The sequence below is a fragment of the Phoca vitulina genome, unplaced genomic scaffold, assembly GCF_004348235.1.
Source record: "Phoca vitulina isolate PV1807 unplaced genomic scaffold, GSC_HSeal_1.0 scaffold1, whole genome shotgun sequence".
Classification (NCBI taxonomy): domain Eukaryota; kingdom Metazoa; phylum Chordata; class Mammalia; order Carnivora; family Phocidae; genus Phoca; species Phoca vitulina.
The window spans coordinates 111218854-111235241 of record NW_022589704.1 but is presented as its reverse complement, the minus strand read 5'-3'; the positions used below and the strand labels follow the sequence as shown (position 1 = coordinate 111235241).

Below are 16388 nucleotides of genomic sequence, written 5' to 3'. Positions count from 1 at the left end.
TACAAATCCTTTCTAAGGTTTCATTGTTAAAAACAAAGTTTAAGGGGTGTCTGGGTGGCTCAGATGTTAAGCATCTGCCTTCGGCTCAGGTCATGGTCCCAGGGTCCTGGGATCGAGCCCCACATCGGGCTCCCTGCTCAGCGGGAAGCCTGCTTCTCCCTCTCCCACTCCCCCTGCTTGTGTTCCCCCTCTTGCTGTGTCTATCAAATAAATAAATAAAATCTTAAAAAAAAAAGTTTAAAATACTACTGACCTAGGCTTCTGCAACAATTCCCTCAAAATCCAAACGTCCTCATCTCTCCATAAATTCTACCAATAAATCCTCCGGGGCATTGTCTGCTTCTGTACTTGTCTTGTGTCTAAGAGCTCCTGAAACACTACTATTATGTTTGCTTGGCCCTTCCTATCCTAACCTTCTAACAGTTGAGTTAACATGCTCTTAAATGAAAAAGAAAAGCCACATAACAAGTATTTAAAACAGCATTAATTAACCACCAGCAACAGGACATCCTCTGCTTCTATGCCCACGCACAGAAGTACACCACCCTCACACACCACTCACACACCACCAAATCCCACACATACACTACCACCCTGACCCAGAAGCCCAGCACAGTTGACCTTCCACCCTGGCCATATAAAACCCCCACATGGAAACCCTTGAAAGGACTATCTCCCTGGACCCCCACAAACACTGTTTTAACTGGTTGTAGCATCTTCTGTTTCTTCATTTTTCTAAAAAATTCTAACCTGCAGGGCTCCAATCAAGAAGGTTGAGAAGCACTATTCCTTCCTATCCCTGTCAATCTTTCTGGCCACAGCACTGTCTTCCTAAAAATGCCCCTCACAGCAAGTACTGTGGACTGTTTCCTTCAACATCTGGTCTAGCTCTCTTCTAGGACAGAAACTCTGGAAAGCTAGAAACTACACTGCCCAAAGCCCCTCTTATAAGAGACTGTACGTGATCCCAAATCCTAACCACTTTTATGAGATTAATCACTTCATGAAAATAAAAACTTCAAAACAGAAGATACCATAAGCTAAGTTAGAAAAAAAAAGAAAAAATACTTGCAAATTATACAGACAAAAACTTAATACATACAAAAATACAAAAACTTAATAATATAAATAACTCTTAAAACTAAAAAAAAAAAAAACCATCAAAAAAAAAAAAAAAAAAAAACCACCAATAGAAAAAAAAAAATCAGTAGAAGGACATGGACAGAACTGCCAACTACTACACTGATCCCATTTCTAACATCAGACTGACAAAACTCCAAAAGCTGAAAACACACTTTGTTGGCAAGACTATGGGGAAACCATTGCCTCACACACTTCTGGTAGGAATACAAAACAGTAAAAATCCTATGGAGGGGAAATCAGAAGCATCTTAAAAATAACGTATGCATTTACACTCTCACCCAGCAATCCCATCTCAAAGAACCCACTCTGAAGATAATTTCCACAATCAACATAAGCTGCAATATTACTGGAATACTGAAATATTTCAAACAACACATCTATCCAAAAATTGGTTGAATAAACTATGGAAACCCCACAAGATGCAGGTTACACAGCAGTACTGTGCAAAATGTAAAAAAGAACAAGGCAAACCTTTGTAAACTGACATGGAATGATTCTAGAATATACTGAGTTGACAAAGCAAAGCGAACATCACCACCTGAATCTCTATTCCAGGAAAGAAGCCCCTGTTCAGCCACGAATAGTACGTGGGCGGAGAGCCTCTGGCAGCAGCGCCTCCAAAGGCCACTTCTGCCTAATGAGGGCCTCCTCTAACCTCCAATCCTTCCCTCACAGCTCCCCCATGAGCTGGTTAAGAATTCAGCAAAGTGTAGCACAGTCCTGAGGCTCCCCCTACCTGATTCTGCATCCTCTTCGTTAGATCTTTCATAAATGTTTCCCCAAAATGCCTTCTTCCCTAATTTCATCTCAGTGTCCATTACCTTTTGTGTTAACGAAAGAAATTAGAGTATATGGACAAATTGGAGTGTGGGCACGATATGAACTGAATATTTGTGTCTCCTCCAAAATTTATGTGTTGAAATTCTAATCCCCAAATGTGAAATCATTTCACAGTGTATACATATATTAAATCATCACATAAACCTTAAAAGAAAAAAAACTTGTACAACCTAAATACATATAATTTGTACTTGCCAATCATACCTCAATAAAGCTGTTTAAAAAAAAAGCTAATCAGGGGCGCCTGGGTGGCTCAGTTGTTAAGCGTCTGCCTTCGGCCCAGGTCATGGTCCCAGGTCCTGGGATCGAGCCCCGCACTGGGCTCCCTGCTCCACAGGAAGCTTGCTTCTCCCTCTCCCTCTCCCCCTGCTTGTGTTCCCTCTCTCACTGTGTCTCTCTCTGTCAAATAAATAAAATCTTAAAAAAAAAAAGCTAATCAGCACGCTATCTGCCTCACAGGGAAGACAGCAACTGGACCACCTACAATTTTTAATATACTGTGTATTACATTCAATGAAAAAACATTAGGCATGCCAAGAGACAAAACTGCATAGTTGAATAACAAAAGAAAAAGACAAACTGACCATAGAAACAAACCCACAGGTGACTCACAGGTTGCAGTCAACCAACAAAGTCTTTAGAATAACTGTGAGTAGTATGTTGTTCGAGAAAAAAAGAAAATGAAGTACATTAAAAGATTCAATAAATGGGTTTTATAGTAAATTAGAGAAAAATTAGCAGGGTTAATGAAATGGAAGCAGATAGGTACAAAATATCCACATTAAAACTCACAGAAGAAACTGTAAAATATGAAAAAGGATGCAACAGATGTGAGACAGAGTAAAATGGTCTAATATACTTATAAATGGTGTCCCAAGAGAGAAGAAGGGAGCAGAAAAAAAGTATTTGAAAAGTCACTCCTATTGCTGGGGGGAAAAAAAAAATCAACCTACTGAGGCTGTTTTCAGTGTTACTGAAGCACACACACTCAGTATTGTCTACAGCTGCTTTAGCTCTGGAAAGGCAGAGCTGAGGAGTTAGAACAGAGACGCTATGGCCCACAAAGCCTGAAATATGTACTACACCTGGACCTTTACATAAACTTTGTCAAACCCTGCTTTTGACCAACCAAAGAACTAGAACAAAATTTAGACACCTTGCATAGAACTGGAATATGACAAGCATTGTTTCATTAAAAAGTCTACCAGGTAAAACTAATGCGATCGCGTTTTGCCTATATCCCTTGCTCTAGATCCACTCAGGATTCTCAGGAAGCTACTTGGCATTCTGTTTAAACTAGTCTTGATAATTTAAAGACAACAGGTCTTATTACTAAATTACCTTTTATCAATTCTGGAAAATTCTGTCACTCCTCTTCTTGTCTCTCTATTCAGTCCTTCTGGAGCTCTTAATTCTCCCCAAATCTGATTCTGACATCTCGATTTCTTAACTGGTCTCCTATTGCCCCCCCTTTCTTTATTCTGCATCCTGGTTTTCCCATTTAGCAGTGTTTTACCTGCAATTTAACCTGAATTTTGTTCAAATGCCACTGCTTTTTCATTTAAGTTCCAGTTGGTTCTCCCCCCACCCCAGTATCTTGTTCCCCTCTTATATTCTGACTCTTTCTTTTAGATCTTTAATTATTCTAAACTTGTGTGATGCGGTATCTATTTGATGTTCTATTCGTGCAATCTATCATGACTGGTAACTCTTAGGTGATGAAGAAGTCACGTTTCATAATAATTTTGCATTGTTAACAGGCAGAATTTTGTGGGAAAACCCACACAACCTGGAATGAGGACATGTGCCTCCACAGCAGTTCTGCTTTTGCTGCTGTCAAGTGCTGGGGGTAATGCAGGCTGCAGACTACTTTTTATGTTAGTTTCTCAATTATGAGCCCCCCCACCCCCCAAGTAAGTACAAGTAATACAAAGTAGAGCCTCCAACATCCCTGACTGGTTACAAAGTCTTAAGAAAGATTTCCCCTTCCTAGAGCCCAAGCAGAGACAAAATTCCCTGGTGGAACCAGTGAAAGGATTTTTTTAATCTACCTTTTCCCTGGGAGTATCACCCTCTAGAGGAACCAGATTGATGAGGGGTCCCACCTCCAAGCCCCAGACTCACAAGGGCCTAAGGCCTCACTTTCTCTCCCCATGTGGGTTATTAAAACCCACAAAAAGCAAATGCCCCCAAGACAGGCACATCATCATCAGTTCAATGGCCAAACGCACTGGTTTTTAGGTCACTTTCATATTTAGCACAGATATTTTGCTTACTACCCCTTCAAGTTCAGTTATACATTTTTCAAAATGTTTTGTTCAATTTTCTAGAGACTTTTTTTAGCAACAAGATTTTAAGATGGTCTGTTCCACCATATTATCAAAACCGACAATAAAATTGTAACATTACAAATAATTACTCCTTATTGGATGTCACCAATTAGGATGTCCATCTGCTATTTTCAACCAACCAGCTATTCCCCCAAATTTTGCTTTATTGCCTCCCTCACAGCCCATGTTCGACTAGCTGACTCCAGTAAGGAGGGAAAGTGGCTCAGGCATAAATTAATTAGTAGAATTCCCTCCCTGGCCCTGGGATGGTAGCTGAGTGCAATCAGAACACACCCCAGGACTGGTCTGATTAGAGAACAAGAAGCCCCCCAGGGGGGTTTCCTGTAGAGCAGAGATAAAGAGGCTCCTAGTCAGGGTACTGCTTGGGGGGGGGGGGTTTGCTGAACACCACAAAGAGATCACAACGGGGAGAAGTGTAACCTGTGACCAACACTGAGCCAATCCTGAGGAAGTGAAGCTGAGCCCAGGAGGTAGAAACTAAATCCTAGTCCAACTGTTGGAGCCACCAAATCAAGCTTTGACCAAAGCCAGTCCTAGCTCTTGATTTTTCAGTTCCATACCCAAAACGTTTTCTTTGTGTAAATCACTTTGAGCTAGGTTTGTCAATTGAAAGCATTCTGAGCAACAAGGAAATTTACCAAGTGTTCAAAGTTCAATAATGAAACAAAGTTTTACTTGCTTACCTGGGTAACCAATTCCTTTGGCATTTGCATAGGGAACCCCAGAAGAACCAGGGCTATAAACAGGATTCATGATTTCAAGAACTAAAAAGGAAAAAAAAGTGGTTTAGCCAAGCACTTTAATTCTCCGGTTTTTTTCCAATATCACTCGCAAAAGAACAGGCAGCAAGAGTCCCTTCTCTAGTTTACTAAAAACAAGGCATTTCATGCTGCTGCCAACCAACACAGAAAAGGAAGGCCGGAAGTCCTGATGAAAGCCCACCTAAACACTGTAATCTTTCCTTTACAACTTCTTCAGTCCATCAGAAGCTAACGGAAAGTGTTCTCTACATTCCTGCTTAAAACAGTGAAAAAGTGTTCTTATAATCTAAATGTCCTTGTAACAAAAATAGTTAAGGAAACCAGGTCTATCGAGAATATGAAATACTATACAGCTACTTTTTAAAGTGTTTAAAAACATGACTGATATAAAGTTATGTGATGAAAGGAAAAGAACAATGCTGCATTGTGCAGTATGATCCCAAATCTGCACCTACATGTAGTACAGGCATGTGCACTTCCAGCACAAACAGAAAAGGTCTGGGAGAATATAAAAATACGAACAGAGATGATCTCTAGATGGAGTAGGTTTAGTGTTGTTTTTACACTTTTCTCTATTTCTTAAATAACTTTTGTTAAATATGTATATATTTTCTTTAAAAGACAAATCAGCTGTAGCCCAGCAACTCTATTAACCCATCCAATGTTTTTTCATAATCTTTTTTTTCCTGAAAAGTTCAAGAGCTTGCACAACCACAACCATGATTTTACCTCTTCCCCAAAAGAAAAATATAATTTTCATCAGTATCTCCAGCAAGCTCCTCTGAATTCTATCACCCAAAGTATTCTGAAAGTGTGAGTTTAATTAAGACTACTCTGTATTCCTCACCTAGTAAGTCACTCACTGATTTATGTGGTAGTAAGGATTAAGGGGATCTTAAATTTAAAAATAAAAATGGTACAGGGGAGGGGGATAGCAGGCAACAGGTAATATGGGAACTCTGTACCTTCTGCTCAATTTTGCTGTGAACCTAAAACTGCTCTAAAAAAGTCTACTTAAAAATAAAAATAAAGAGGGGTGGCTGGATGGCTCAGGTCTTGATCTCACAGTCATGAGTTCGAGCTCCACGTTGGGCTTCGTGCACAGTGTGGAACCTACTTAAAAATAAATAAAATTAAAAATTAAAAATAAATAAAATGTACACATATATACTTAGTGTCTGCCTCCCCTACCACATCCCCAACTAGAAAGTAGCCTGGGGCAGACAGGGAACAGGGACTTGGTCCTATTTAGTGCAGTATCTCCAGTGCCAATAACAGTGTCTGGCACAAAACAGGTCCAAGTACCTGCTGACTTTCTTTAAAAAAAAAAAAAAAGATTTTATTTATTCATGAGAGACAGGCAGACAGAGAAGCAGGCTCCTAGCAGAGCAGGGAGCCCGAAGCAGGACTCAATCCCAGGACCCTGGGATCATGACCTGAGCCAAAGGCAGACGCCCAACTGACTGAGCCACCAGGCGCCTGACTGGCTGACTTTCTAAAAACACATGCACCTTCAAAAACTGTAAGGTATCAAATTCCATTACAAAAACATATTGCAAAAATTAACCACTTCCAAGTCTCAGCTTACCTGACTCATTTAAAATATTCACAATCAAGCAGTTCAGTACACACAAAAACATACCCGGTCACATCCCTAGCCTTTGTAACAAGTTCTAGTCTAAATCAGGAATAAACTGGGAACATCAGTGATTGGGACGTTCTTACCTAAATAATTGTCTTTTTTTTTAAAAAAACTTCTAAGCCAAACCTACTATGCCATCCACAATTACAGCTAAAAAATTAGTCTAGATCAGTGCAGTACCCTCTGCAACAATGAAGATGCTCTCTATCTGTGCCTTCCAATATGGCAGCCATTAGCTTAAAGTACTGAGCACCCAGGCGCCTGGGTGGCTCAGTCGTTAAGCGTCTGCCTTCGGCTCAGGTCATGATCCCAGGGTCCTGGGATCAAGCCCCACATCGGGCTCCTTGCTCCACAGGAAGCCTGCTTCTCCCTCTCCCACTCCCCCTGCTTGTGTTCCCTCTCTCGCTGTGTCTCTCTCTGTCAAATAAATAAACAAAATCTTAAAAAAAAAAGTATTAAGCACTCAAAACTGTGGCTAGTGCAAGATCTGATTTTTAAATTTTATCTGACCTCAACTTAAATTTTTTTAATGAATTAATTAATCTCTACACCCAACAAGGGGCTTGAACTCATGACCCTTAAATCAAGAGTCACGCTCCTCCAACTGAGCCTCAACTTAAATTTAAATAGTCCTATGTGCTTAGGAACTACCACATGGACAGCACAAGTCTATGAGACAGATGAGAGAAAACAAGGATAGGAAGACACAAAAAGTAAGCAGGAGAATCGATTACGTATCTTACCACACAGTTTAAGAATAAACAAACTGGGGGGGGCGCCTGGGTGGCTCAGTCCATTAAGCATCTACCTTGGGCTCCGGTCATGATCCCAGTGGGGTCCTGGGATAGAGCCCCACATCGGGCTCCCTGCTCAGCGGGGAGCCTGCTTCTCCCTCTCCTCCCTGCTCATGCTCTCTCTTTCTCAAATAAATAAAATCTTAAAAAAAAAAAAAAAGAAAGTAAACAAGCTGGGGGCACCTGGGTGGCTCATCTGGTTAAGCGTATGACTCTTGATCTCAGGGTGGGGAGTTCAAGCACTGCATTAGGCTCCACGCCCAGCATGGAGCCTACTTAAAAAAAAAAAAAAAAAGAATAAAAACTAGCAATTGCCAACCCCTATTATCCTGAACTTTTAACCCATTCTTGGTGGATCTCCAACAGAAGAATTGTGGTAGCGCTCATAAATTCCATCTATCTCTGTGCTTTAATTATGATCTGCTGAGAAAGTACATAATTCCCAAAACTGTTTCTCTATTCCATGCCAGAACCTAATTTTATTTTCTCAATTGAATTCAAGATAAGGAAAACACTATGCAAAGGCCACAGAGAAAACAAAAAGAGCAAGTTACAAGCTTCTGAGTTTACAATCTAGGAAAGTGCTGTCCAACAGAACCTTCTGTGAAGATGAAAATGTATGGTAACTGTCCATGTAAAGTAGCCACTAATGGCTGGCTAGTGAACACGTGAAGTGTGGCTAGCACAACTAAGGAACTGCATTTTAGTTTAACTTAAACAGTCACACGTAGGTGATGGCTATTGTATTGGAGAACTCAGGCCTATAAGACAAAGACATGACTAATGGTGATACAGGGCAAAGAGTATTAATAGACACATTAAGTACCATTAAGGAATAAAGTGTTCTGAGGGTTGAGTGGAAAGAGCAAAAATTCAACAGATGAGGGGAGGAATGGTCAGGAAAAACTTGATTACAGAGGTAGTATTTCCAATAAGCTCTGAACAAGTAAAAAGCCACTGAAGTGAGAAAATGTAAAATGCACTTTCGGAATATTGGGCAATTGGGCTTGTAGGGAAACAACAAAGATAATTATGGAAACACAGCTTAGTTTCTTAGAACCATCATGTGGAGACCCTTAAATGTGGGGCTGAGCAGATGTCATCTGGTAGGCACTGAAGCTCATGAATAGCATAGCAGATTAACACAAGAGTTACCAGATAACCTGGTAATTCTACTCCTTGGTAAATACCTAAGAGAAATGAAAACATACATCCACACAAAAATCTGTACACAAATGTTTATTACTCGTAACAGCCAAAAACTGTAAACAACTCAAATGAAGCACTGAACACAAGGCTCACCTAAGGATCTCAGTGTAAACCAATAATACAATTCTACTATATGCTTGTCACTAAAAAGTGTATAGAATTGTATTTAAATTCTCAATACCGTAAGTTCCAAACTACCCAGAAGTTGTATTTCCTAAAAGCATTTTTACCTCCCCAGAGGATAATGTTTCCTAAAGAGACTGAAAAATCTTAATGAATTTAAAAAATATTAGGAAGAAATATAACAAGACTGATGAAAGAAAATGTTGTGGTTCCCTCTCCTATCCAATAAAAGGGCCTAATATAAAGGCAAAGTCTGTGAACTAATGTCAAAAAAAAAAAAAAAAGCTTCTTTGGTTACTTGTTCAAATAATGAGATTCCCCCCAAGATTCTGAGCTTCAAGGACAGGGAAAATACTTTGTTCAGCTCTGTCTTCCTGTATCTCACCAGTGCTAGGCACACAGGTAGTTAATATATATCTTCTGAATGTTTTTGAAGAATTATGTGATAGAAAATGTAACTTTTCACAGCAATAAATATGAAGTTGAGGGGCGCCTGACTGGCTTAGTCAGAGCATGTAACTCTTTATCTCAGGGTAGTTGAGTTCAAGCCCCATACTGGGTGTAGAGCTTCCTTAAAAAAAAAAAAAAAAATGAAGTTCAGATATTTATTTAAAATATAACTCAGAATAGTTGAAACACATCTGTTTATTGATTAGTGACTATGAAAGCTGAACCCACTGGCCAATCTTAATTAACATTACCAGAAATCAAACTATTTAACATTATGTGCATGCTCATATGATAGAATTCCTCTGCATGACCTAAGGTGTACTACTACAAAAACATTACAATCTGAATCTAATGAATCCTATACATCTAACTTCTAGTTTACAGAAAAAGAAGTTGGAGGAATAGAATGAACAACACCATGAAGCAATCAGACAAACCCAAAAGATGGGGCATCTTAGACAAATAACCCAGTTTCTTTAGTAAGTCAATGGTCTGAAAACTGGTGGGGATAGGGGGGCGGGGAGGCGGGGAGGGCAGTTCTAGATTAAAATAGATTTAGACGGGGCACCTGGGTGGCTCAGTCGTTAAGCGTCTGCCTTCGGCTCAGGTCATGTTCCCAGGGTCCTGGGATCAAGTCCCACATCGGGCTCCCTGCTTGGTGGGAAGCCTGCTTCTCCCTCTCCCACTCCCCCTGCTTGTGTTCCCTCTCTTGCTGTGTTTCTGTCAAATAAATAAATAAAATAAAATAAAATAAAAATAAATAAAATAAAATAGATTTAGACATAAAAACCATTAGGTAGGGGTGCCTGGGTGGCTCAGTTGTTGAGAGTCTGCCTTCGGCTCGGATCATGATCCTGGGGTCCTGGGATCAAGCCCCGCATCGGGCTCCCTGCTCAGTGGGGAGGCCTGCTTCTCCCTCTCCCACTCCCCCTGCTTGTGTTCCCTCTCTCGCTGTGTCTCTCTCTGTCAAATAAATAAATAAAATCTTTAAAAAAAAAAAAAAAAATTAGGTAGTTTTGTTTGGATTTTGGTTTAGATTGAAAAAACTGTAGAAAGATATTTTAAGGATTTGGGGACACAAGTGAATATGGGCTAAATATCAAATGGCATTAATTTTGCTAGGTGTGGTGACAGCATTTTGGTTATGTAAAGACACCATTTTTCAGAAGCACATGCTAAAGGGGCGCCTGGGTGGCTCAGTCGGTTAAGCGTCTGCCTTCGGCTCAGGTCATGATTCCGCGTCGGGCTCCCTGCTCAGCGGGAAGGCTGCTTCTCCCTCTCCCACTCCCCCTGCCTGTGTTCCCTCTCTCGCTGTCTCTCTCTCTGTCAAATAAATAAATAAAATCTTAAAAAAAAAAAAAAAGTACATGCTAAAGCATACAAGATTTAAAAAATGACATGGTCTCTAAGTATTCTTACAAAAAAAGAAAATTACAGTAAAATGCTAATAATTGTTATGCTGAGATATTGGGTTATGGCTGTATACTGTATTTTCATACTTTTTAAGTTTGCGTAACAAAAAAATAAGGAAAAAACACATCATCATTCTGCCTCGGATCCTAGTGCCACTGGCCACCCAGAAACCACCAATTTCCCAGTCTGATTTACTGTGGACCAAGGACCCCAATTCCAACACTGGACCCAGACGGTATCACTTTTTTCCTCCCCATTTGGAATGACTCAACTGTCAGAATACCTATGGGCGGTTTGACACCTGTACCAGAAAAGACAAATCTCAGATTTACCTTTAAAAAAGATGACAGCAAAAATTTCTGCATTTGAAAATCCAGTAATAATCAGAGATAAAATACATTTAAGACCCAACACTGTATTATTTTCTCTAGTTTCAAAAGATACGATGATCTAAAGAAAGTTCCCACATTCAACGGTAATTATAAAATTCTGAAGGCCTTTTATATTAGTATTTCACATCAACAAAACTAATTTCAAGAGGCTTAAATTTTATTTCTCTCAGAGACATCAATATACAAGATATAATACTCTTTAGCACAACCAACACTGGGAATTCTTAGCAACATCTGATACTATCAAGAAGAGCATATAAGAGAACAAAGTTCTTCTCAACTCCTTCAAACTCTACCTTCACTACTGCGGTTTGCAATCTATTGGGAGAAATTCATGTATTTCTCACAGGACTGGAGAGACTTCGAAGACAAAGATATGAAGTGGAACACAGACATGAGAAAAGTAACTATTACTCTACTACACTGGTGTACCACTGTTTTAAAAGTGTTTCAATTATCTTGGAAAAGAAGCTGTTTAAGTGAGAAGTTTGGTAGACAAAAATTTCCCTTTAAACTACAGAACCTGTACCTATAGGGGTGCCTGGGTGGCTCAGTATGTTAAGCCTCGATTCTTGATTTCAGCTCAGGTCTTGATCTCAGGGTCGTAGGTTCAAGCCCCATGTTGGGCTCCAGACTGGCCGTGGAGCCTACTTAAAAAAAATTTTTTTTTTAAACTACAGAACCTATAAGAAGTTAAAATATTTTAAAATGCACTTCTTTTTTCAATTCTAATCCTCTACCTCTATGGCATTATACTAATTTTCCTGATGTTCAAAAATTCAAATGATTTTGGCATTACAATTCTAATCTTAAAATGAAAATGAGTCAAAAAGCCGAAGTAGAGCAGAATAATTAAATATCCTAACAAATATATCAGGGCCTGATAAAAGGGCAGGGGGCAGTAGCAGCAAATGGTGCTTCCTCCTGAGATGCAGGCACTTGCCTCACACACGCAACCCAATCTTTCCACTATTTCCAAGGGCAGGAACCAGGAAGAGGGGATGCTGCTACCTGCTCAGCATTTCTAGAGACTGCCGCACAAGAACACCCAGCAGAACGCACAGAAAGCCAGCTGTCTCCAACTCAAGGCCTTCGGAGACCTCTACCAAGCCTCAGGTTCCATCTACTCACAAACACAACTAAACATAACATGCAAACACCCCGACCAAAACAAGCCAGCTTTATAAAGCTGAAGAAAAACAAAAAAATCTTCACAATGTGCACACACTAGCTTCGGCATTAGGAAAAAGAGCCTTAAGTTATCCAATTGGCTGTCAAAGCAAAAATAGTCCACTACTTTACTTAACCAAAGTTGCAAAATGTGTCCCTATTATTGTCCACAGCAAAAACTTTTAATCTAAACTTTTTCATGTAGTATTTGAGAAAATCTCAAATTACACAAAGATGACTTGAGAATTTAAGGGGTGGGAACAAGACAACATTTTTCATTTAAAAATTTTTCCTGCATGCCAAAAACACTCCAAAATATTTTTATGTATGACTTGAATAAAACATTAATTCATACAATCCATTAGACGCACACTTACATATATTATGAAAGAAAAATACCCTGTTTGTGGACAGGTTGCAAAGGTACACCTCTTTTTCCCAAAGTTAACACAGACTGGGCCACGAAACGTCCTTTCTGAAGAAATCATTAAAAGCCTTTCAAGCTGGAGGGCGAACACTAAGCTTCTGCCAGGCAAATGGATTAATTTTCACTTTGTGCGTAGACAAAGTGAATAGTTTACACATTCGAAATGATTACAACCACAAGAATTCTAAATCTAAGTTACAGAAAACAACACCCTGCCGCTTCCCCATTTTTTCATACGTATTCCTGACCTGATCTAAGTCGGACCTTAGTAAGGCCCAGAGAACATTCTTGTGCACTGACTCCACCTCTCACCGGCCACCTGGGTAGCAGCAACCCCCCCGGCCGCCCACACCGCACCTGCCCAAGCGCGGGTCCGCGCCCAGCTCCGACTCCCTCGGGCCCCCAGCTGCCCGGCCTGCCCCACCGGACAAAGCACAGCCGGGGTTCGGCCCGCGGCGGCCGACAGGCCGTCCCCCCGCCCCGGCGCCAAGCGACCCCGAGCCGCGGGCCCGACCTTGGCGCCGCCCCAGGCCGGCCGCACAAAGCGCCGCACTTCCGGCCGGGTAGCGCCGCCGCCCGAGCCCGCCGCCCCGGCCCGCGGGCAGCCCCCGGCCCGAAAGTACGCCGCGTTACCCCCCATCCGCCCCCGCCCGGGGGCGCCCGCCCGCACTCACCGCGCCGCGGCGGCGGCGGGCTGGGCCTCGGTGACCAGCGCACGCCGGCCCGGGGCGGGCTCGGCGGTGGGGCTCGGCGAGGGGCGAGCGCCGCGGAGGGCTGCTCCGATGCGGGGGCTGAGCCTCGAGGTCCCCCGTCGCCGCCGCCGCCGCCTCCCCGGCCCGCGCTTCCAGTCGCTCCGCTCCGCCCGGCCCGCCTCTCCGCAGCCCGCGCTACCCACCGACGCTGCGCAGCCACCGAGCCGCCGACCTCACTTCCGCCTGGAGCGCGCCGCAGCGAGGGCGCGCTGGGCACGTGACTGGAGGACTCCGTCCAGACTAGGGTGGTGGCGTGCGCGCTCCCGCCGGCGTCTAACAGGCGCCCGGATGGAGAGTCCGTCGGGGGCCGCGCGGCGTGCGACCCAGGGCTGGTCTGTGTAGCCTAGAGCCCCCCGCGTGGGGCTTGGAGGGCGAGTAACCCGAGCGGCCAACGGCGCCCACGCAGACGTCTGTGTCCACCTTTCGGAATAGGCATTCATATGGACTGTTTTTCCTCACGCTATTTTTGCCCTTCTACTAATGCAATGTGGCAGGAACACATTGGAACATAATTATAGAGTTTTACTAATTTCTTATGAGAAATATGTCTTCGATTTCGTATTGTTAAAACAGCCACCGTACTGCAGGAGCCTCTGTAAATGAAGACGCAAGGGTGCGGTGGTGGTGTGTGACCCGGTCCTGGCTGTGCTGCTCGATGGTGACAACTGAGGACAAGGCTCAGCACCCCCAGCCAGGGCTAATGTAGTGGCGGGCAGTCCAAGTGCTATCCCACCGAGTGGCACGGGGGCCGGCCTGGAACATTGCAGGGGCGGTCGCAACACTACACGCCTCAGCGACGCCAGAGCAGCAAGTAGAGGCTGCCAGCGCGGACACCTCTCACTCTGCCAATCACTGTTTCCAAAACTCTGCATTCATTAGGTCATTTAATACCCGTAATAAATCAATTTGCAAATGAGGGAATTAAGACAAAAAGAAGCTGATAAGCCTTCAAGAACACGCTATTAGGAAACCCACTCTGGATTCAAACCCCAACATCTGGCGTCAGAGTCCATGCTCTTAAAGGGAAAGTTCTCGGATTTAGTTTTCCCAAAACAGCTATAGCAGTTTGTGTGACATTAATAGGACCCACAAGTTCCCTGCCTGAGCTGAGAGTCAGTGAGTCTGCTTTGAAGAAAGGTGAGGAATCCTGTGTTGCAGGCTGGGATGGGTTCTTTGGAAGGGCCTGGAGAAAGCAGGACAACCCTGTGGGCCTGTACTCAGCAGAAAAAGCCCAGGCAGTTTACCTTCTTGACCAAGCAGAGAATAACCTGATACGGAGGGACACTTAGTACGTACAGTTTCTAAAGACTCTTTACCCGGCACATCTGTAAGAATTCAGTGTAGGTTAAAGTAGTTGCAAAGGACATGATTTCTGGCAAGCTGTAAATGTTGACTTTTTTTTTAAGATTTATTTATTGGGCGGGGAGGGGCACAGGGAGAGGAAGAGACCTCTTCAAGTAGACTCCCTGCTGAACTGGGCTGGATCCCAGAAACCCCAGATCATGACTTAAGCCCAAATCAAGAGTTGGCCGCTTAAGGGACTGAGCCACCCAGGTGCTTCTGAAGATTTTATTTTTTAGTAATCTCTGCACCCAATGTGGGGCTGAATTTACAACCCCCAGATCAAGAGTAGCATGCTCCACTAACTGAGCCAGTCAGGAACCCTGAATGTTGACAGTTTTAAATAAAACGATGTTACTCTTTAAAATATCCACTAGAATATAAACACTATGGCAATTCAATTCCCACCTTTTTCCATTTTAAAAATAGGTAAGTTCTATAACAAAAAATTTAATTGTTCCCTTTTCTCCTTGACTGCTTCAATTTCACTGCCCCCACAGAATTTTACCCTAATATACTTGTGTGTTGAGTGGTTTTGTTTTTTTTTATCACTTGTATTTGTCAGGATAGCTAGGAAATGCTCCAGTAACAACAAACCCCAAATCTCAGTATCCTCACACAACAGGATTTTATTTCTCATGTATGCATCAGGTCAAAAAACAGGTGGGATCCTCTGAAAAACTACACAAACAATAAGAGAATTCACCAACAAGCAATAATCAAAATGAAAAAAATATATATAGCTATCATGCACCTAGTTAACTACCAGTTAGAAGATAAAATGAAATTATACAAAAGTTCAATATTATACAAGGATTATATAAATATAATGATATAATACCTATCAATAAACTTTTATAAGAATTGCACAAGATCTATGTGAATAAAACTTTAAAAACAAAAGAACACTTAAACACATGGAGAAAAACATCATATTCTTCGATGAGTAGATTTAACATCAGAAAGATGTCGGTGCTCCCTAAATTAATTTATAAATTTAAATAAAATTCCTATGAAACACAATAATTATTTTTAACTAGATGAAGTGATTCTAATTTACTTATGGGGAAAAAATCAAAAAGAATCAAAAGAAAGAATCTGCCAGGAAAACTTTGAAAACAAAGAGTAATAGGGTGGTGGCTGGCTACTAGATAAGAAAACATACTTAAAAGCCTCAGTGGGGTGCCTGGGTGGCTCAGTTGGTTAAGCACCTGCCTTCATTCAGCTCAGGTCCTGATCACAGGGTTCTGGGACAGAGCCCTAAGTCCTCCCCGCTCAGCGAGGAGTCCGCTTCTCCCTCTCCCTCTACCCTTGACTCCTGCTCTTGCTCTCTCTCGCTATCTCTCTCTCTAATAAATAAATAAAATCTTTTAAAAAATAATAAAGCCTCAATAAATAAAGCAGTGTGTCACTGACTCATGAATAGACAGACCAATGATGTATAACAGAAGATCCAGAAATACACCCAAATAATTCTGGGAAATCACCAAGGATAAAGATGGATTATTCAATAAATGGTATTGGGACAAAAATATAGCCATCTGAAAAAATATATAATTTGGTCCATACCTTACACCATA

General features: G+C 41.9%; 1 protein-coding gene across 2 annotated transcripts in view; it reads right to left on the bottom strand.

The window, feature by feature from the left end:
- The window catches only part of FAM168B (family with sequence similarity 168 member B), a 42741-nt gene extending 29081 nt beyond the window's left edge, over positions 1–13660 (bottom strand). The window contains exons 1-2 of one of the 2 annotated variants that reach the window (XM_032412891.1): positions 13390–13660; positions 5018–5098 (exon numbers count right to left, since the gene is read on the bottom strand). In XM_032412891.1, coding sequence (XP_032268782.1) covers positions 5018–5087 — 70 coding nt within the window. In that variant the 5' untranslated portion in view covers positions 5088–5098; positions 13390–13660. The remainder of the gene's footprint in view (positions 1–5017; positions 5099–13389) is intronic. The other variant, XM_032412900.1, reaches the window with a different exon arrangement.
- Between the last annotated feature and the right edge of the window lie 2728 nt (positions 13661–16388).